Below are 21,881 nucleotides of genomic sequence, written 5' to 3'. Positions count from 1 at the left end.
AACGAACGAAACGAACGAAACGAACGAAACGAACGAAACGAACGAAACGAACGAAACGAACGAAACGAACGAAACGAACGAAACGAACGAAACGAACGAAACGAACGAAACGAACGAAACGAACGAAACGAACGAAACGAACGAAACGAACGAAACGAACGAAACGAACGAAACGAACGAAACGAACGAAACGAACGAAACGAACGAAACGAACGAAACGAACGAAACGAACGAAACGAACGAAACGAACGAAACGAACGAAACGAACGAAACGAACGAAACGAACGAAACGAACGAAACGAACGAAACGAACGAAACGAACGAAACGAACGAAACGAACGAAACGAACGAAACGAACGAAACGAACGAAACGAACGAAACGAACGAAACGAACGAAACGAACGAAACGAACGAAACGAACGAAACGAACGAAACGAACGAAACGAACGAAACGAACGAAACGAACGAAACGAACGAAACGAACGAAACGAACGAAACGAACGAAACGAACGAAACGAACGAAACGAACGAAACGAACGAAACGAACGAAACGAACGAAACGAACGAAACGAACGAAACGAACGAAACGAACGAAACGAACGAAACGAACGAAACGAACGAAACGAACGAAACGAACGAAACGAACGAAACGAACGAAACGAACGAAACGAACGAAACGAACGAAACGAACGAAACGAACGAAACGAACGAAACGAACGAAACGAACGAAACGAACGAAACGAACGAAACGAACGAAACGAACGAAACGAACGAAACGAACGAAACGAACGAAACGAACGAAACGAACGAAACGAACGAAACGAACGAAACGAACGAACAAGGGTAGTGCCAAAAGTATAACAAGATTTCGATGTATCTTCCGATCGACGTGTACTTTGGCCATCTCAGTGTGCGTGAAACAAATACATACGCGTACGTTTAATCGTTTTGTTCCCATTCAACGTACAAGGAAATAGACCAAGAGCTGGCTACATAATAAATTTCAACGTTACTCGGCGCAGTTATTTCTACTTGAATAGATTATCGTTGCTAATGAAGTTAATAATGAGCGCGGCGTATACAGTGTGCGCATACTACGAATCGTTTCGTGGTTCCAGCGATTCATTTATACGATTGAAGCTGTAAGACTAAAATTTATATTCGATTTTTGTAGTTGTTCGCTAAAGCTCTTTTATTTTTTGTTCGGTCGATGCTTTTAAAACGGATTGGGTTCAACAACGGACATGAGATCTTGGAATCCAATGCTCGAACAGAACGAAAGTGGTAATTGATTAGCCACTTTTGACAGTGCTTCGTGTACTTGTTCTGTTCTTGTACGATCATTGACTTTATCAACTTTGGCGACATTTTATCTTCTACCTAGACTTCCGCCGATACTTTTCCATGTGTGTACTATTATTTACCGTATCTACGCGTATTTTCAAGACCCATCTTTTGCGTACCAACCTCTACCTAGCAGGTTTTGTTACTGGCAACGGTAGTCCAACCTTTCCGTGTAGAAATCACAGCTGCATGATGCGAATCACGACAAGTAACGTTGAAATTTATATAGCCAGCTCTTAGACTAAAACAGACGCTTGTCATTAAATAAATAGAGAAACGTCGACGAACGAAATGGGACAACTCTATTTAAAAATACTTTGTTCGAAGAGAATGCGCGCTGCATTCGAAAAGAGTTATCGGTAGCCGTTTATTTGTACATACATTAGCGAAAAATAATACAAAGGAAAGGAGATTTTTATATCGTGTAAATTAGCGCGTTGAAATGATGTTTACGCGTCCAATCGTATGACACGTGCGCCGATTCCGGCCTGGCGCCTGCTACTGCGCTTGCGTCTGAACTTGTGTCTGCGCGCGCATTTACGCCTGCGCCCATGCCCGCATTCGCGCGCTTCAACGTGTCGCCGATTAGCCAGGAACTCTATTGTTCGATTCGACTCGTGTAAAAAATTTCCTAGATTATTCTTTCGACAGATTCTCTCGACGCGTAAACACGTGTCAGTTATGCCTTGTTATTTCTTATCACAGATGCCTTTCGTACTCTCGGTATACATGCATCTGTACTCGTAGATTGTTACGCGTTTTGCGATTAATTGGCACGGAGCAATTTGACAAGCTCTCGTCGAATTATTAAGTATGTATACCTAGATTAAATCACAGTCAAAATCACTGGAAAATTTGATCCTCCTTGGAATGTGGTTTGCTTGCATTCGTTGCGATCGTTTGTCGCGGGTGCACAACGATCAACGTGAAGTAAACGCGCGAAAAACGATTAAACGATTCGATGCCATCAAACGAATTAAGTTTATGATTTAATCAGAAAAATATTGTGCCAGCATTTATTCGACGACAAAATGTGCAACGAGATGGGCATTTATCTCGGTACTCGGGCACATTGGAAGGACAAACGTACAACCGAGAGTAGTGGACGTTATCAAAACTGAAGTTAAATCGTTGTAGTGTACTTACAGCCGATGCTAACGGTACTACAATTATTATGATCATTATCATTCTTACTATTGACGATTCTTCTGCAATCTACGGCTAATTAGATTAGGATGATCAAGAAAGGATCTCTTTTTGCTCCGACGGCAGTATTCTTACATCAACCACGATTTCTACTTCTCTTTTCGATCTTATTTTATTTACTTTTTGTATCTTTCTTTTATTTCAATTCATTTTATGCCTTCTTACAGCCATAAGCGACGTATCTGCGCGCAGACACATACACGCATACACGTAAACTCATACACGTATATACATACATACACAGATCGATACAAATACACACAAAAAAAAACAAGTACCTAACAGTTAGTAGACATATATACAAGTCCCATACTTTTGGGCCTTCTCTTCGTTCTCTTATCTCACTTGACCTCGATTGTGTTATCATAATTTTAATTACAGACTAAACAGAAGATCTTTTACTCTAGCTAGTGTTTTACTCGATTAAACTTCTATGCAATTGTTGTTCTCTCGTTAATAAAAAGTCCGACAAAGAAAAAAAAAGCTATTACGGTCTAGAACGTATACCCAAACTGAATTTCCTTCTCGAGATATCGATGCACGGAGATGTTTCATTGTCATTCGTTCATGTAGTACGTTTCATCGAGCATTCTTTTCGCCGATTTATTGAGAATCTGTACGTATACTCGAAACAAGATCCTAAACACAGTCACGATGCAAACAATGTCTTCGCATACATTGTTCTTGTATGATTGTTAACAACGTATGCATTTTCTATAAAAGCAATCCTCATGCACGCACGCAACACGCATTTTCACATAGCATTGTCATTGTACCATGAGCGAATACTTTTTGTAAATAAACAATATGCTAATGTTGGTACTTTGTCTCCTTGATCTAAGGATTCGTAAGCCAATTTCGTTCCGTTCAAATATATCATCGATCGAATCGCGGATTTGATTGATGCAGATTCCTTATCGATCGATACCAATCCAAAAAATACCATCGATATATTTTTTACGCGATAACTTCGATACGTCAATATGACATTACGATATTTTTATATTTATTTTCGCTTCCTAATCAATACGTTCAGTTCACGTCGCCATCGTTCGCAAAACTGCCTAAATTCTATGATCTTGTTTCATTCATTCATATTGTATAATATACAGACAACACGTATATGTATACATGTACATTCGCATACATTCGCAGATGCTTAAACGATACGTTATATGATATAATACAGTTTTTGATGAACGAATTATTAAATCATTTTCCCTATTTCTCTCTTTTTTATTTCCCTTACATAATCGAGATCGACAATAAATAACTGCAAAGTGGATAATATAATGCACACTGTTGTGGTTTTCGTGTAAGTATATATGTAACCATCGTTTTAAATATGTAAAAGAAAATACAAGAACTTGAGATTAAAATATAAATTAAGAGAAATAAATTAATTCACTTGTTTGAATGGTTCGCATGTTTTTAATTGGACCGTTTTTACCATGTTGTTACGTGCTGTACCACGTGCGTTCATCATACTCAGGACTAACCGCTAATCTTGCTCGGACACATTAATAAAAAGAGACCGACTCATTAAATCCTGCCGTGATTGGTTAAATCATGAACTCGGTTAACTATCATTGGCTTGAAAAAGTGGCGCTTTCTATTTATCGTCATCATTGTTATGAGAGTCAAATGATATATTACGTTTATGTACAATTTCTTAAAACTCTATGTGAAATAAAAAAAGATCATAGGAATGTTTAAAAAAACGATAGGTTAGATGGCTAGTAATTCGTTTTTTGGTAATTTATTAAAAATCATAATGTAAAAATATAAATTACAGTAAAAATGTTTCATAAGAGCTCGCCTACTGACCTTGAATTGTTCTGGTTCAGCATTTTGATCTATGGTAAAGACTAAAGACAAATTCACGAACCAGAGGCCCTGGCGACACACGTGAATAACGAGTAGGAGCAATTGAACCGATTGAAACGATCGAAACGATCCAAAATTTTAAGATTATTAAAAACAATTAACGGCCTACAATGTTCTCGGTAAATATATGTTCTCATAAAAACCAACTTCGAGTTTAAATGTTATAGAACATATGATATTGGTAGTTTAAGAAAAAATGAAAAACTCATAATTTTCATTATTCATTATTTTTAGTCAGCGGTAAGGAGGGTTGTTCAACGATCGTTTTCAACGTCAAAATGGAGTGGCGCACAGCAGGTAAAAATTATTGTTGTACATTGTACAACTATTCTTTTTCTCTATCATTTGTTCGGACATAACCTATTTCTACTTTGACAAGATTGTACTTGTGTGTGACCTTCTTGTCGCTTAATAAAAATAGCTTTCTTAAAGAAAGGTTCTTCGTTTCTTTCTATTTAATGGATTTTATTTGCTTTATATTGTTCATTTAATAAATCATACGATCTGGCTGTTACATGCTGAAGGACGACAAAGGTCATCTATTTCCGATGTCAATTATTTGATTATGACTTAAGCGTTTCAATTTATGATAACAGTTCTTACTATACGTTGTTCGCAATGATTCTACTGTTATCGAAAAAAGGTAACATTAAATTTTAACGTATTTTTTCTCATTACTGATTTCACAATTACGATGTAGATGACGGTTCGAGATGCTTTGAACTCAGCCCTGGATGAAGAAATGGAAAGAGACGAGAGAGTGTTTTTGATGGGCGAAGAAGTGGCACTGTATGATGGAGCATACAAAGTGTCTAGGGGCCTCTGGAAAAAATATGGAGACAAACGTGTCATTGATACTCCTATTACAGAAGCAGGATTTGCTGGTATAGCTGTTGGAGCAGCTATGGTATGTTCTTACTTCCTCTTGTATAATATTTCTTCCATTTTTCTGAAAACTCATAATTTCTTGTTTTCTTAATTAATGCTCTTTGTTTAATTAAATGTTTTAGGCTGGTTTACGTCCTGTATGTGAATTTATGACATTCAATTTCTCAATGCAAGCTATCGATCAAATTATCAATTCTGCTGCTAAAACGTTTTACATGTCTGCTGGAAGAGTAAACGTACCAGTTGTTTTTCGTGGACCTAATGGTGCAGCAGCTGGAGTGGCTGCACAACATTCTCAATGCTTCGGTGCTTGGTATAGTCATTGTCCTGGTTTAAAAGTACTATCACCTTATACTAGCGAAGATGCAAAAGGATTGCTAAAAGCTGCCATTCGAGATCCCGATCCGGTTGTTGTATTAGAAAATGAAATATTATATGGTGCTCAGTATCCTATGTCTGACGAGGCTTTATCGAAAGACTTCGTCTTACCAATTGGTAAAGCAAAGATTGAACGTGTTGGAAAACATGTTACGTTAGTGGCACATTCCAAAGCAGTAGAAGAGGCTCTTGCAGCAGCAAATGAGCTTGCAGGGAAAGGAATAGAAGCAGAAGTAATAAATCTTAGATCTTTAAGACCATTAGATATAGATACCATTATACAATCAATAGTGAAAACAAATCATTGTTTAACTGTGGAACAAGGTTGGCCACATTGTGGTATCGGAGCGGAGATTAGTGCTAAAATTTCAGAAAGTAAGTTTTCCTAATTCAATTGATGTATAAGCAACTTAATCATCGCGTGTAATTTTTATTCACGTTTCACTCATTCGTTTTCAGGCGAAGCTTTCTATCATCTTGACGCACCGGTAATTCGTGTCACGGGTGTTGACGCGCCTATGCCCTATGCCAAATCATTGGAAATCGCATGTTTGCCGCAAACAAGTGATATTGTGTTCGCAGTAAATAAAGTATTGGGGTTGGAGTAATTATTTATATAGATCTCTAGGTAAAATGAAAAAATGCTGTTTGTTTCTTCTTTGAGTTTCACATGGTCTTTGTATCATTTCACGTTACGGCCTCTAGTAGATTCCTCATGAGGTAGAAAGTAAGTACAAAGTTTAACGATAATAAGATGGTAGAAAGTTGTTTTGCTGATAGAAAAAGGGTTCAATTTGCAGTACTTGTACACTATATCCACAGATCTACACATAATTAAGTGATGCGTATGTTTGAATGTGTGACGTTAGTGCGTACAAAGTTGTATACTTGTATATGTTGATTCAAAATAGTATAACTATTTACTAAAACAAATTAACGTTACTGCTTCTGGAACAATACCAGAATGTCCTTCGTACATGAAAGATAAGTCATTGAAATACTGCCACATCTTATTAGATGCTACTACTATGAGTTAATCTCATTTTAAATTAACTTTAAAGATAATTTTCAAATGTATTACATAGATAGGCAAAATTGTAAATTTTTAGCGTGTACGAAATGAACGAATAAACATACCGCATTTGTTTATTAATTATTTATTATGAAAATTTAATAAATTCCAATATGACTACAATTTTCTCCATTTCATTCATTTTTTATGGCTCATTTGTCATCATTCCCAATCGTATTAATTTTTTGTATTCCATTTTCCTCATTTGTTAATGGTCATGTATGATACATGCGCAATAAACAGCACGTAACAACAGTCATATAACGTTCAAACGCGTCTCTTAATTCATTATCCCTGAAAAATAAAATATTGAAATTAGATAAGTTAGTAAAATATCTTCAAAAAATTATTCTACTTCTTATAGTAATCTATTTGGCCTTCACCTAAGTACATCCATATCTAGTGCACATTGAGTATATATTGACATGAAATTTCTGAGGTCAGCGTGTGTCCAGTTCACTTGACGCCAAGGTTCTATACATCTTTCTACCAGTTCCAAGAAAAAAAATCGTAAATCTCTGGTGCGATGGAGATTACATCCTATACCTAGGATAGCTCTTGTATATGAACGAAAGTTAGTATCTATTTCTTGAAACGAACGTTCTAAAAGCATAGGTTTAAGCTTGATGCACACCAAACTGTAAAGGAATATAGTAGAAACTAAACACAATGTGTATCCTATATATCCAACAAAAAAGATCTTACTGTTTATGATGTTTATCATTTTCTAAAAGCACCCTACATTCTGCTAACTCTAACAAAAATTCTCTATCTAAATCAGTGTCAAAATATTCTGATCCAACACAACGGTATGTCCACGATGACATCATACTGTTGGCACAATGATATAAATCAGGAAACGTTAAAAACTGAAGCTTTCTCTTGTTCATTTCAAATCTAAGACACGCTATGAACACCACAGCAGCATATCGCCTGATGGATAATAAAAACATAGCTGCTAAGATAAATTTTACATGTATATGGAAGAACAATGCAAAGTAATAATTTTATATTGTACTTGGCAAGATCTTCTGAGAGCAAAAAATGTTGTTCGATATTAGCAGCCAAGGAACCTGGCAGATCTTCAACAACTTTGAAGACTCTTTTCACATTATCATATTGTCGACGACAACTCTTTAATGTTATGCCTGTTTTTTCTGACACCTCATCCATATCTTTCCTACTTTTTGACGTTAATTTTTTACCTAATAATTCTCTAATAACAACGTCATCGAATTCATAGTACCTGCGAATTATAATCGAGAGAATACGCGTTTTAAGAAGAAGTATGTATATATAAATAACATTGTTAATAAAAAGATCTGGTTACATTTCAATAAGCATTTGACTTGTTTGTGGTTCTATTTGAAACGCGAGCTGTTCGCTCGCCAGTTTAGTAGGCGTGTGAAGTAATTTTTCTAGCAGTGCATAAGTCCGATAGTGATCGAGGATGTCAGAAGCTACTAATTCAATCGAGGCATTCGTTTGTTGACATATTCCTCGTTGATGTAAGATATTTACTGCTTCGCTTGCTAAACGGATAAGAAAGATTCCTGTGAATTTTCACTTATATCTATACTCGACAATCCAAGTAGATTGGTAATTTTATTTAACAAAAAGTTCTATTTTTATACAACTGTATTTGACGAACTTACATGAATGGCCATCGACCCAAAGCTGATATATCTCAGGATCGACAAGAGTATAATTACTGATAAATACATCGACTTCTGACAACATCACGAAGATACAGTGTCTTTTAATTTCACACTTTAAAAGTAGGCCCGTAAATGGGCTTAGCTCACATCGATTCAAGACATCACGTACATTTTCAGCTTTTAGGTGTGTCGTATTTATATCATCGATTGCGTTTAACGTCTTGTTCCATAAATGAGATATATGCTAATTAATGATAGTATATATTATACATTCTAAAAACTACAGACGATAATTCATTAGTGGTAATATGTCTATTCTATAGTATGTATTCATACAGATCTGTGTTTATTACTCGTCTGGGTTAGAATTCCTTTACCATCTTTATGTCACTTCCGACGTTATCGATTCAATATAAAATAAGGTTAGGTTAGAAAATGTGTCATGTTAGATTATGTGCATTGCAAGCTAATCCATTCTGTGTTATAATTATAGACAAAGTTCCCTTACTGTTCATATCATTTCTCTTTTCATTTTTCCTTGGTCTTCTTTTTATTCCATTTTCTTTCTCATTTCTTACCCCCTTTACTCCTCTCGACTTTTCTTATTCCCTCCTCTTTCTTGTCATTATATTTTATTTCATTCACTCCTAATAATCTCCCTCCTAGCTTCTTTCTTCTTTTCCCCCTTTTCTTTTCCTTTTTTTCATACCATTCAATGTTTTCTCAAGGAATCGTCCACTTAGCATGTACACGAGCTCCTTAATTATTAATCAGAAAGCTAAACGTTAAAAATTTTTTACAACTATCTGGTTTGAAAATGTCATAGTTCGTTAAAGAATTGTTTAGTGCAATATTTCAGTTTCTCGAGTCGGTTTTAATTGATAAGAATCCGTGCCGCCTCAGCCAATTAGCGATCAATTAGGCAAGCATTTGGCAGGACAAAGCACCACTTCCATGTCTAAAAGCATGACATCTACACTCTACGCGTGTTATCCTGTTTAAAAGTGCGTGATTTCCATAACGTAGTAATTCTTCGCCCCTTATAAACTACTACAAGGTTTGTTTAACGAATATATATGTTTATTTAATAGTTTCTTAGATAATGCTATATCGAAGTTAAATAGTTTCTCGAACTCATCTTGTTCGCATTTCATTGGTCTCTTACTTAATTGTCAAAATCGCCAGTAGTTTGCACTATAATTTCTTTTGCACGGATCATTGATTGATTGTGAAGATCACTTTATTTACGCTAACTTTGCTTTCCTTTCATAATATTTTTTCTTTCTTATTCCCATTTAAAGACAACTACACATACATGATATAATTATGAATTGTATAGCAAATAATATGAGCTGCTTGGTTGATTGTGTTATGTAGTTAGAATATTTACTAAGTAGTTTCGCTGATTTCTATACAAGCATAGATTTTTATCTGATAGTTGTTGAGTAAAGTACAACGTATTAAATTCTACATTTAATTCTGTGTTAAGATAAACGAATATTGTAGAGGTATTCGAACTGCAATTGTAAGATATCATTGCTTGTATATTATTTATAATTTCATAGTAAAATTTAATTTTGTTATACGAATCACCAAAAATTCATCAGGTAGCTTCTCTGCGTTTATAAATGTAATTTCTACATTTATTATCTTAAACTCTAAACTCTAAGTTAAGTTAAACGGTCGGTATTTCAGAACTTGTGATATCAAATCCCGTAAGATGTCAGGTCTATTTCATTCGTTACCGTAATTATAGTTTCTATTGAAATTTGTTTATAGTTTCAATATAATCGCTACACTCATCGTTTTAAATCGCAAAGGGCACAGCCTTTTTACATGTTTTGTATTTCAGAACATTTGTTACGAGTCACGAAGTTCCTTAAGATGTAAGATCTATCCTAAACTTAGCCAGTGGTTAATATTCTACATATATTGGATCCAATTCGATCATTCGACTATTTGGTTCATGCATTCAATAAACAATGGCGGGGATATTGATCGTAATTCTCTCAGTAAATATAGAGGCATTGAGGTGAATAAGCGTATTAACTGAATTGACAACGGGAAGAAGCAAGCTCGCCTCGATGGTTGTTTGTCCGTTAGAATATACATATAATTGATTTGACTTAATAATAAATACATTCTATCAACGTGCGTGATTACGCAATTACGTTTGGATTAAATATGGAACAATTAATTTAAACGCACATGGTGCGCGCGATTTTCACGCTAGCGGTAAGTAGGGCTAGAAAATGAATACTGTTTCAATTATTCGCATGACTTAACGTGCAAATAATGTTCGTTCTTATCGGCATTACGCAACTTTCTATTTAACTTATTAATGAGCACCGTTCTCACGTGAAAAATTAAGAGGCGGTCTATTTTTGTGTATACATATGTGTACAAAGATGGATACTATACGTGCACTTGCTCACAAAAGTATTCGAACGCAAGTATTTGAACACAAATGAAAAGTTTTGATGAATGTATTATGTACATTGTACCAAATTTTTAAAAATTTTATTAGTAACGAGACATAGTCGTCGTCATTATTTTAGTAAAATTTGAAACCAATACGAAAATCGGATGTATGGCCACCGATCGGGACCTGTTTGACCATATATCCTGGGAGTTGACTTTCCGAGAATTTGCCCACATTATCTGACTCCTGCTCACTTCGCTGTCCGTGCATGAGAGGCAAAAGGGAGAAGTAGACAATGCGAGTGAGACAGAATAGGTAGAGTGTAATAAGATACTGTAGAACCAGATCATTTTTTACTCCTAGTCGTATATTACATATTTCATTAGTTTAGTTAACAATTGTTGATCAGATATAGTCATGTTTGTACAAATCTCAATAATCCGATTGAGGCTATCTCGTAACGATATAATAAAAAAATAAAAAACATTGTATTTTTCTTATTCCGATTTGAATTATATTGATGCGGATCATAGATAACGCAGAGGCCTGCCTCGCGCCAGCAGTTCCAGGGATTGGTGGGGATAACTTGTGGCCATACGAGCGAACAAATTCGTGGCCACATATCCGAACGCTACTGTACATATATCAATCTACATGTCAAGAAATTAGTATGTATACAGCATGAATAGTGGTGTTAAACGTATAATTAGTGCTAAAAATGATCTCATTAAATATCGTGGTTCATTAATACAACGAATAATTGACTGTTCAAATATTTTAACTTCTATATATATAAATCTATATATATATATATAGATTTTTAAATTCGTTTCAAATTTTACCAATTGTGACAGTCGTGTTAATAATATTTCAAAATGTTCTGCGTAATATAAAGTTACTGTAGCCGTTTAAATACTTTCTTGAGTCTCTGTACGCGAAGGTATAAACAACTGTATTCGACGTGGAAACTAAAATCAAAGGCGACTCGTGCGTGTACATTCTTTCTCGATTCTGTATTCGTGCCTTCCACGGGCTTTCTGAGAGCATTTGTAGTTCACAACGTTTAAACTTTAAACGTTTTCCTAGTCTCTTCACTGCGAACCATAAAACTACGCGTGAAGTCCATTCGATTCGACAGAAGCATCGCGTTTCTCCGCGATAATGTTTCGATAAATTCTCAACGAAACGGTGAACATTCGAGAGTTCTATACACTTTAGTATATAGTTTTGCTCCTTTGAAATTCAGGATACGAAGAGGTTGCATGTGCAAATTTATTCAAAAGGAACTTGTTTCAGGTAACGAAGGGGATCAAACTCTCGTCGCTTTGGAAACGATTGAATCAGGTGCGATAGGACCTCGAATTCGAATCGATCTAGCCGACGTAGGGTATTTTCGGGGGATTTGTGGGAGAATTTCAGCGACTTTCGTAAATCACATACAACCGCAGGCTTCCACTACCATATTTGGCAGTGTTTTTTGCGTGATCGTATTGTTCGAATCAACGTAGAGCAGTTGAATCGGCGACAATTGCGTAGGTGAACAACATGGAATGATCTCGTTTTTACGACGCGTTGTGCTACCATTCTTGGCCAATAACCTCTAAAACAATAAAAGAGAAAAAATTAATGCTCCGAAAAAGTTCAATATAGGGTATGGCCGAATAACACGTACAAGCAGGCATCGGGCGATTCTCTACGAAAAAGTAAGACGAGTAAATATAAAATAAAATTTGTTCGTACGATACTTCGTTTTCGAGAAAATCGAGTTTGGAACTCGATCAAGTATATTTGAACACAGAGTGACATCTGGACCGAACAGGAGTAAGCAATCAACGGCATTTTTACTAAGCGCTTTCAAACTCTGTTTTCTGCAAGATGAAACGCTTTCAACGAAAAAACTTTTTTCTCATTTTTGACTTATCTTCGCATCTAGAATGAAATAACCTGTTGATTTTTTACTCGTATCCAGTCGGCTTATCGGCGGGTAAAATATAGCTGAAAAATGTTCAAACTTGATTCTCTTGAAAACGAAGCGTCATAGGAGAAAAATTGTATTCTATATCTTTTTTCTTACTTCTTACGTGTTATTCGGCCGCACCCTATACAATCGTTGGCGGTAGTCTCTGTTGATTATTTGGCGGGGAAGGATACTGCGAGATCGTAAAATAAGTCAGGTTTGAGAGCATTACGTTGTGTAATAAATTCAACCAAGCAATAAATCCAATAAATCCAATCATAAATTCAAGCATCAAGAGCAAAAGAGAAGATAAAAGAGGATGCCTACTCTGATCACGTTATTGTAGGGAGATCCACTGATGGTCAACGAAGCTGCGGAAGAACACGATCCACGACAGAAATACGCGTGATATCCGCTCGGATGAAGAATCCAATCGCTCCAACCGATGTCTTTGAAATTAATATACAGCTCGTCCCTGCAGCACTCCTTCATTTCCGGCAGACAATTTGAGTTCCTCTTCGGTCTGTTTTTCTGCGGTAACGGCGACGTGTGTATCACAAGGAACGGTTTTAATGTCTGTTCAACGGATACAGGCGCTGTGTCCCGATCTATCGAACAGGTGCTACAAGCTACCTGTATCGCGTGATTCAATCGAAGTTCTTCCACCCATTTCTTCAGCGTGAACGTTACGTCGGTCTTCACCCATCCCTCTGAAACAGCGATCGTCCTGATCGTTTTAACCTGCGATCGCTTCGTATGGTCGCGCCACGCCTCGTCCCTCTTCTCCTCTCTTCGCCTCGCCTCTCCTTTCCATTTCGCTTATTCTTATTCTTATCGTTTCGATTCGACTACATCGTTGTTCGTTCGCACAATCGAGAATGTTGCTGTATCTGCGAGCATCGATATTTTGTCCATTACCATCTCTATATTCCGTATATTTCCTTTCTTTTCTTTCTTTGTTTTACTGCTCTTTTTTTTTTTCATTTCTTTTTTCAATGCGATCGCGATTCTAAATGCATAATTGCACTGCGAATGGCTAGAAGCGTGGGAAGGTGGAGGGTGGTGGCGATGGTACATGTGGCACGAGAGAAGAGGTTAGAGACAAGATTTGACTACGCTGCCATTGTTCTTTCCATTTTGACACTCGCCCCTCCCAATTCGATCGAATAACCGCACGACCGTTAGAAAGTTTCGTGACACGATCGACTTAATTTCGCGTACGATTCCTGTAAATTGGTCGATTCGTAATCGCGATACTGCAGTAATACAGCATGAAGTGACTTTATACCGTGAGAGCGTTGAATTTTTTTGCTGACATACCACTTCACGGTCTAAAGTCCTTACCAACTGTCAACAAATATCTTTGCATAGTTTTGCGCTCAGTTTCGCCGATTCCTTTCGTGTATCTTAACGAGTTGCCCCTCTCTCGTCCGCCCTCTCATCTTCTTTCTTTCGCTCTCATGTTCCAATAATTTTTTCACTAACTAAATCTATTAAAATATGCTTTAAGATTAGCATTTGTCCCGTACTTTCGGTGTATGGGCTTCGGTGCAACATTTCCAACGTTTTAATCTGTTACCCGGGGGAAGTCGAATTAACCGATTATTTAGATTGTAAATCTGTTCGGAGGAATCATTTTTTTTTTATTTAGAGATCTCCGACCCTTTTTTTTATGTATCGTTCCATTCTGTCGAAAATAAATTATATAATACATAGTTATATCAGCGGGGACTAAAAGTTGACCGAAATCGATTTCTTTTTGCTCAATTTTGATTTGGTAATTGTAGAAGTTTCCGATTAAAGGACGACTCGGTTAAAAACAGTTTATCCCATTAAGGACGAACGTTGCGTTAACGCAACGTATCATTGACAATTTCTCTTCGATCAATTCGCTTACATCGTCGAATTCCGCTTTTATTAGCATCGTGACTAGGAAGGGGAATTCCAAGGATTCGCTTAAATTTTTCCGTCGTCACTATATCTTCCGGCGAAATTCTACGATTTTATGAGAAAAGAGATCGAAGTATCCACGTTGTTACTCTTCAACCGTTGTTCAATCTTCAAGCTTAAAGCGTTCATTTATAAAACGATAAACTGTGTCGACAGATGTAAACGCGACAAAATTACGACATGGCAAATGGTTTTGCTGTAACGATGATATGTAACGGGGCAGAGGCAGGAAGAGAAGCGGTCGATTTCACTCGGTTCGGTATTTTTGCGATAACGTCGTATATCCCGTATCTAAGAGAAATGAAAAGACGAAAGATGCACGAAAGAACGAGAATTGGACGAAGCTTTTACACGGGGACCTGTGCGCGATTACCTAAGAAAAGGAAGTATCTCGATTTACCTACCTCCGATATCGGTTTCAAAGATAGCCATAATCGTGTTTTTCTCGAAGTTCCCGCTCAAATCCCAATGATCGAGCTCAGAGAGTACGAAAGTTTGATTTAGGTAGTCATTTTCGTCGTATTCCTTGTAAAACCAAAGTTGCGCCGAGGTCACATCCACGAATTGCATTTCGTTCGGTAGATAAAACGTGAAACAGGCTGCCGGATTAAAGCCCGTCAGATGGTTCGATTTCTGTTGGCACTTTTTCGAATCGGCAATACCTGAAAAGTTTGCCATTTATTTTCGTATTCGGTTTGCCGTTATTAAAAAACGCGAAGTGGTCTCTGTCCGATTCGAACATGTTAACGATGGGATAAAGACGACAAGATGCTTACAGTAGCGAAATGCAGATGAGAAGGTCTAATGTCAGTTAATCGCCGCGCGTAAACATCTTATCGATGGAATTTAAATGCGAGATTTTTAATTAACGTTTAATTAAATGTAGAAATTTGAAGTGATCGAATAATTCGCAGACTGCAGATGTTTATGCATTTATAGAAAACTTTGATACGCAGAAATCCGCGAGATATACGTAACGCGCTGAAATACTCGAAACAATGGTATTTAGTTGCGGTATTGTCGTAAAAATACCAACTTGCATAAATAGTTGCTTGAAAATTTATACTCGTTAAACGTAAGATTAGATGTATCTTCCTTCCATTTTTTCGCCTCGCTTTAATTTCACAGAGATACACGCGTCTCGTGAAACGGATCGTTCAGTTTCACAGGGACTGACCTTCGTTCGGAAAAACAACAATTTGGTCTGTTTTTCCATAAAAACTGTCAGCTGATTTTTCCGGTTCGAGTGGTGCTCCGGGTTGAAGTTCGAGTACACGACCATTTATCAGAGGCTTCGGCAAGGTCGACAGCGGCATCGATATCTCGGGTGGCTTGGAAAGTCTCAACTTCTTCAGTATTTGTTGTTTGACATACTCGACTCTTAGCTCTGTTAAAATCGGATCGGTAACGGTTAGTATGCCAACCTTATTTTGTGTACATTCAGCGCAATTCTCTTCCTCGAAAGAAGTCGATAAAGAAAACGAGGAAGAGGAAGAAGAACTCGGTGAGGTCGAACTGGCTGATCGTAAATTAGATGCCCACCGAAGGTAAGGCAAGGGATTTGCGGCCTTGGGCCAGGTGACTTCCACCTGATTATCCAACAAGAGAATAGAAAGTAATACAAGCTGTTGAATTAGACGCATCGTGTCGATATTTTGCATCGGGTATGAATATCCCACTCACACGTGTTTTCCTACAGATATTTTTCTTTCATTCGTTTACCCCTTTAACATTGTTTCGAAGAATCTCATCGATCCAGGAATACCCACTGATTTTCCATTAAGTCGCACATCGATCTCCTTTCTCTTCTTTTTATCTCGCTATCGGTAGCTATCGAATGCATGGACCGCTAATAAAATCGTCAGTAATTCTACAAACTCGAATTCGACTGTGTTTTAAAAAATATTCTTGTTCGATTAATCCACATTTTTATTTTCCCTCTTAGCCTTCTTTCCTTTCCTCCTTAGTTCCCTTTTTTGCTACCGCGTTTTCTTCCTTCCTCAGGTTCCTCCCATTCTGCTCCTTTCTACCCCCTTTCTCTCAACCTTGCTTTCCTCTTTCTCTTCTTCCTTCTTTACTTTCTTCTTTGTCCTTTTTAGTCACTATATTGTCCTCTGGCTCGACGCAGAATGCTTGAACGATAAACGAGCGAAAATTATTATTCGGTCCACGTAATAATCAATAATTCGCTATGGCTCTACCTTTCGATTGATTCGGTCGTTTTCGCTGATCCAACAACACATGCAACTTACCCGCGAAGACTGAACACACTTCGTTAAATCATTATTTAGTCACGCATCGGCTCTTGGTACAGTCTGAACTTTGCTCCATCAGCGGGGGATACAGCGGATTGGACGGAGACGAATCGTACTGATATCGTCGGGGGAAACACGCGCCACGAACATGCTTTGTGCTTCGTCGTCTTTGTAGTCCGTTTTTTCATCCTTTTCACCTAAATTCTTAATTATGTGCTCGGTTTGGTAAGAAAGATTTTGAAATTACTAGAACATTTGGTACGTAAAGCGAAAACGCGCGTCGTCTATTTTCCATAAACGCACTACTGGACGAATTCGTGGAACAAATTTCGTCGACAAAATTTTCTCGATCCACGATTGCCCACGCGTACGTTACTCTTTTCGATAAACGGTTACCCCTTGCTAAAATTTTATTTCAAGTATCTACCAGATAAGAAGAAATGGCAAAAAGAATTAATCGTCGAGAAAATGAGTAATCTGTAGCTGAATTCAAGGTTGATTAAACTATCGCTTCCGAGAGCGATCAAACTCTTACTGTTTTATACTTATACTATCTTGTTCTTTCGGAGGTGGGAAACATCGTGAAAGTACGTAAATCTCTTCAGTATCTTGAAAGAGTTGGCGAGCTTCGACCTAATCGTGTTTTCGGATCATCCGCACCCATACACGCCGATCTATACGTTCATGCCACTATACGTTCTTCCTTTAATGACCGAGAATGACACGAAGAGATGTACAATGGTATCGTGGTTTAATTTAAAAATAATAGATTTTAATAAATATCTTTTAATGGGTTCGTTCTCCGATTCATATTGAGTTAAACTTTTGCATACGCCGCATAATTGGCTATGCCGCATCGATTTTTGTTTTTAGCCAGACGCATATATCCATTTTCACCCCATCCGTTACCCCACCAGTTCTTCAGAATCCATTCGGTTGGCGTGTATCCAACGATCACCATAGCGTGATTCACCATGTCCGAGCTACAAACTTCGTCATCGTAGACTCCTGTGCTGCGAAACAAAATTTTCTTACCTTTGTAACTAGGAAAGAATAAAAGGCTAAGAAAATGAGATAACAAGAAAGGAAATGCGAGGATGGAAGGTACAGAAGATCGCGTACTGAGATTTCGATAGAGCAATCGTAAAAACTTGTGACAACGAGTATTTTTGCGAGTATGTAAAAACTTCCGCGCCTCTTTTTAATTCGTAAACGACAGTTCAATGACTTCGGTTCGTTGTCGTTTCAGGGTCATCGCATAAACGATGCATCAAAGGTTATCGTACGAATGGACCAATTTCTTTGAACATCTGTCAGAGGGGGATGATACGAGTTTTCGTACTTTCATCTTTCGCGTAAACATTCATTAAACACGGATTGGTCGCGTGTCAAAAGGCGCTTTGTCCGTTTCCTTTCTATGCTCTTTTATTACAACAACTCTATTTAATTCTCTACTCCCTTTCAAACCCCATTTTCGTTTTTCTATCACCCGGAATACCACGATATTGCCTTAACAGCCCCGATAATCTTCGCTTCCAAGGAATAAAAAATACTCACTGATAAAGTTGAAACGTTTTTGGACTGGCATTTACCGAAGCAGCTATTGGACCTATGATCGCTACGGCAGCTTCCAAAGCTTTTTCGTCACGTGCTGGTAAAACTGCCCATGAAGTGATGTTAACTACGCTCAAGTCTTCTACAAAACGACACGGACCTTGCTATCCTCCAAAAGCAAACATATCATTGGTGGATAATTATCTTTCCCTCCTATACATATACATGTATACATACTAATCTACGATACATAAAACACATAATCCGAACGTAATTCGATATCGTTTGGACTTTCTTCGATATTGATTTCGTTGCCTCATGTTTGTTGACATTCGCGAATTCCTAATGTACACATTTTGTTTAAAAATATACTTGTTACTTCAGCCACGAGCGTATACTTAAATCAGCATTTGGAGATAAGATATATTATGAAACACGAGGGATAACGGAATAACGGAAATCTCGATACCGATAATCTGCGAACGAACTTACCTACAGTAGCTACGAGAAGAATTTGTACGTATAATTAACAAACATAACGTGTTTTTCTAACCACTGTACGTTATAGTCGAAGTATAATGGAATAAAATAAAGAATGTCTTTCCGAATATAGCATTATCAGGATTGAGAACAGTCCGTGTTTTGCTTCAATATTTCGTATGTCAGTGTTATCGTAAAGAAAAATGACAAAGAAGAGGAAAAATAGAAAGGAACGTACTTTCGCTGTATACGAATAACGGCTTTGAGGCATTAGACCTTTTGCCTTTTCGAGATATCTCAGTGTGTTTCTCAGAGAACCTCCTGAACAACCTAAATTTCCAGTAGACGTACTGCAATCGATCAATTGTTGTTCGCTCAATGGAATTAACATTCCTGTTTTTTTGAAGATTTGCCCTTGAATGCTGGTGGCTACCGAGTACGCGTAACAACTGCCGCAGTCTCTTTGGTTTTCTGGCGGCGTTTTAAATCCCATTTCGCGCCAATCAAGCTGTGGTGGAATTCTTCGAGGATCATGTAAAACCGCTCCGACTATCGGTTCATTCGATACACGCCGCTTACGACTAGGGATTAGTTTTACCTAGAGAATAAAGAAAAGAAAAATCCAAACTGTTATACTACAAAGAAGAATTTTCTTTCGATTTTTCTCGTAACTGAATGTTTATCTAAAATTTAAGTTTGTGGAAATGTGCGTGCTGCGCATAATATGAAAAAATATGGAGAATATCTCCGCTAGATGGTACTCTATACTGTTGGTTATAGTATGATTAGGAAATGAAACAAATCTCTAGTTAGAATTTATTTATTACCGAATAATATCCGTTTTACGATAGCTCTCTTAGAATACGAACCATTTCTCGAATATATTGCCTAGTTCCGAGATCGGCAATGTGATTGTCTCTCAATGTATAGCTGTGATGACCCGCAGCTGCCATCATATTGTGCTTATAAATCGTTATTAGATTTTCTTCCCAAGCTATCCTTCGGTTAGTCTCGAGATTTCCAGAGTAACTTTTATTGTAACGAGTCTGCGGCAACAGTAATATCTTAGAGTAAAGTATTATAACACACGATACGTACGATGGAGTAAAAAATTTTGCTGAAATATTTAATAATTCAATAAGATCCTCGTAATATTTAATAAACGAATCAGTCCTTTATTTATATTCCCTACTTCTTTTATGTATATTTGTAAGGATATTAATTTGCATTACAATCTAGCCTAATTGTAATATTGATCGAAGATATTCAAATAAGACGCTTATAGTACCTTGTACAAGTTCCAATATTCATCTAGCCGTTCCGATACTTCTTGAGGAAAACGATTTTGTTTGTCAAACACTTGAATGCCATAGTTACCCCATATAGCTAAAAGGAGAACTAAAAGGACACAAAGACGAAAAGACATCGCGAATGCAACCGTATTAAAAATCGACTCGATAACACACGAATCGTTGTTTTTTCTGTAGTTTGATCAACTGACTCAAGCGTTCGTTATTTCGATTCGAATGCAATTTGACCTTACGGCTGTTCTCATTTGACATCCAATTTGTAACTACAGTGTCAGCAATTTTACAAATTTCGTACGTACGTAAGCACGAGGGAAGTTCAGCCGCAAAACTTGCGTCATCTCGAGTGCAATATATGTAAGTATATTTACTAGCAGCCTGCAGAATAATATCTGCGATGCCCGATTTAATGCCTCTACAATATGATACGAACATCGCTTCCACCGCAAATGGGTCAAAGAGCAAATGACAGATCTGCTTTCACAACCTTTCCTGCACTTTTCCTTCGAGCAAGCTTTTCTATATACATATAGCTTGCACGAAAACTCGACTATTATCAGCTATATTCTTCAGAGAAATTAAGCTTGTACCGTCGAGTGATATTGAAACGCGAGAAGCAAAGCTAACAAATACTCGACAAAGTTTGTAAGATCGTGAATAGCGTTCGACACGAAAGATTGAGAAATTCGTCGTGAGATGGCTGTACTTGCAGAAATCGCGCAACTTTTAGAAATAAGGAATTCGAGGCACACACACTCATGCATTGACCGACGATTAATTCATTAACTCACGTACCGTTTGCGCATAACCGACCGCTTGTACTGTACATTTCGCTTACAGTTTGCGTTTCTACGTTCTCTGCACTGACATGTCTAATTTCTTCCAATTTACGAATTAAATTTTTTTTGCAGGGTTGAATTATTTGAGCGCGTACACGCGCGCGCATGCATGCATGGTCGCCAGCTAAATCTATTAGCCGCGTCTCATTCGCTTTCGCTTGCAATACATATTAGCAGTGATAGTGGTTGGTGATGTAGTTGCGCGGGACGGGATAGAGAGAATGGCAAAGACAATGAGAGAGGGGAGGAAGAAAGATCGCGGATGTTGGCGAGAAACTCGTGATCTGCTCGTCTCTTATCCCCTCGTTGCGTAGATAGTTGGGCATCGAGCCGAGATCGGACATGGAACATCGAAAGCATTGGGCATTGGGCATCGAGCATCGGGCATCGAGCATCGAGCATCGAGTAGCGTGGATAGTCGAGAGTAACGAACGCGACCCCCGCTCGTTTCCGATCGGTTAAAAGTTCTCGCACGACTCGCGACTACTGTCTCTCTCGTCTCTCTCTCGGTCCGATTATCGCTCGACACGCGCGTCCTAGCTTCTACCAGTGGGGAGGCGCCACGCTAGAAAGCAAAACTCGGGAACATCGTTGTCTCGTAATCGCGATCGTTTCACCGAGAAAAGTATCGAAGATCGTAGTTTGTTCGCGGTAAGAGGCGTCGCGACGCTATTGACCGCGACG

At 37.7% G+C, this 21,881-nt stretch overlaps 5 protein-coding genes and 1 long non-coding RNA gene across 12 annotated transcripts in view; 3 read left to right on the top strand and 3 right to left on the bottom strand.

Annotated features, from left to right (window-relative positions):
- The first annotated feature begins 4,385 nt into the window (after positions 1-4,385).
- On the top strand, positions 4,386-6,856 carry LOC100748732 (pyruvate dehydrogenase E1 component subunit beta, mitochondrial). Of its 2 annotated transcripts, XM_003490006.4 has the most exons (5): positions 4,386-4,556; positions 4,672-4,734; positions 5,138-5,344; positions 5,448-6,078; positions 6,163-6,856. In XM_003490006.4, the coding sequence occupies exons 1-5, from the start codon at positions 4,548-4,550 to the stop codon at positions 6,309-6,311; spliced, it is 1,059 nt and encodes a 352-aa protein (XP_003490054.1). In that variant the 5' UTR covers positions 4,386-4,547; the 3' UTR covers positions 6,312-6,856. The 2 variants fall into 2 exon arrangements, with proteins under 2 accessions (XP_003490054.1, XP_033176972.1); XM_033321081.1 differs by lacking the exons at positions 4,386-4,556; positions 4,672-4,734 and adding an exon at positions 5,057-5,080.
- LOC100748850 (acidic fibroblast growth factor intracellular-binding protein) lies at positions 6,535-8,623 on the bottom strand. Of its 2 annotated transcripts, XM_033321080.1 has the most exons (6): positions 8,431-8,623; positions 8,106-8,307; positions 7,794-8,021; positions 7,481-7,708; positions 7,159-7,413; positions 6,535-7,069 (listed from the first exon to the last, which is right to left on the bottom strand). In XM_033321080.1, exons 1-6 carry the CDS (start codon positions 8,513-8,515, stop codon positions 6,991-6,993), a joined length of 1,077 nt encoding a protein of 358 aa, XP_033176971.1. In that variant the 5' UTR covers positions 8,516-8,623; the 3' UTR covers positions 6,535-6,990. The 2 variants fall into 2 exon arrangements, with proteins under 2 accessions (XP_033176971.1, XP_012241788.1); XM_012386365.3 differs by lacking the exon at positions 6,535-7,069 and having other exon boundaries at positions 7,207-7,378.
- A 188-nt stretch (positions 8,624-8,811) lies between these two features.
- On the top strand, positions 8,812-11,513 carry LOC112212950. Of its 2 annotated transcripts, none has more exons than XR_002946808.2 (3): positions 8,812-8,931; positions 10,286-10,668; positions 10,992-11,513. It is a non-coding gene; the product is annotated as an uncharacterized LOC112212950 (long non-coding RNA). The 2 variants fall into 2 exon arrangements; XR_002946807.2 differs by lacking the exon at positions 8,812-8,931 and adding an exon at positions 9,350-9,490.
- A 574-nt stretch (positions 11,514-12,087) lies between these two features.
- LOC100749090 (inhibin beta C chain) lies at positions 12,088-17,148 on the bottom strand. 2 transcript variants are annotated; one of them, XM_024368153.2, is made up of 5 exons: positions 17,015-17,148; positions 15,940-16,894; positions 15,167-15,424; positions 13,140-13,522; positions 12,088-12,455 (listed from the first exon to the last, which is right to left on the bottom strand). In XM_024368153.2, the coding sequence occupies exons 2-5, from the start codon at positions 16,421-16,423 to the stop codon at positions 12,288-12,290; spliced, it is 1,293 nt and encodes a 430-aa protein (XP_024223921.1). In that variant the 5' UTR covers positions 16,424-16,894; positions 17,015-17,148; the 3' UTR covers positions 12,088-12,287. The 2 variants fall into 2 exon arrangements, with proteins under 2 accessions (XP_024223921.1, XP_003490057.1); XM_003490009.4 differs by having other exon boundaries at positions 16,964-17,043.
- LOC100748409 (cathepsin L1) lies at positions 16,862-21,228 on the bottom strand. 3 transcript variants are annotated; one of them, XM_003490003.4, is made up of 5 exons: positions 20,340-21,228; positions 19,921-20,097; positions 19,290-19,649; positions 18,575-18,735; positions 16,862-18,030 (listed from the first exon to the last, which is right to left on the bottom strand). In XM_003490003.4, exons 1-5 carry the CDS (start codon positions 20,475-20,477, stop codon positions 17,835-17,837), a joined length of 1,032 nt encoding a protein of 343 aa, XP_003490051.1. In that variant the 5' UTR covers positions 20,478-21,228; the 3' UTR covers positions 16,862-17,834. The 3 variants fall into 3 exon arrangements, with proteins under 3 accessions (XP_003490051.1, XP_033176973.1, XP_024223924.1); XM_033321082.1 differs by having other exon boundaries at positions 19,921-20,168; positions 20,340-20,470; XM_024368156.2 differs by having other exon boundaries at positions 17,876-18,025.
- A 346-nt stretch (positions 21,229-21,574) lies between these two features.
- Positions 21,575-21,881, top strand: part of LOC100748167 (microphthalmia-associated transcription factor) — an 18,400-nt gene continuing 18,093 nt past the window's right edge. The window contains exon 1 of the mRNA XM_003490001.4: positions 21,575-21,881. The gene's annotated coding sequence lies outside the window, so the exon portion shown is untranslated.

This window comes from Bombus impatiens, unplaced genomic scaffold, assembly GCF_000188095.3.
Source record: "Bombus impatiens unplaced genomic scaffold, BIMP_2.2 scf_0389, whole genome shotgun sequence".
Lineage (NCBI taxonomy): Eukaryota > Metazoa > Arthropoda > Insecta > Hymenoptera > Apidae > Bombus > Bombus impatiens.
The sequence above is the reverse complement of the archived record's forward strand: the minus strand, read 5'-3'. Positions and strand labels throughout refer to the sequence as shown.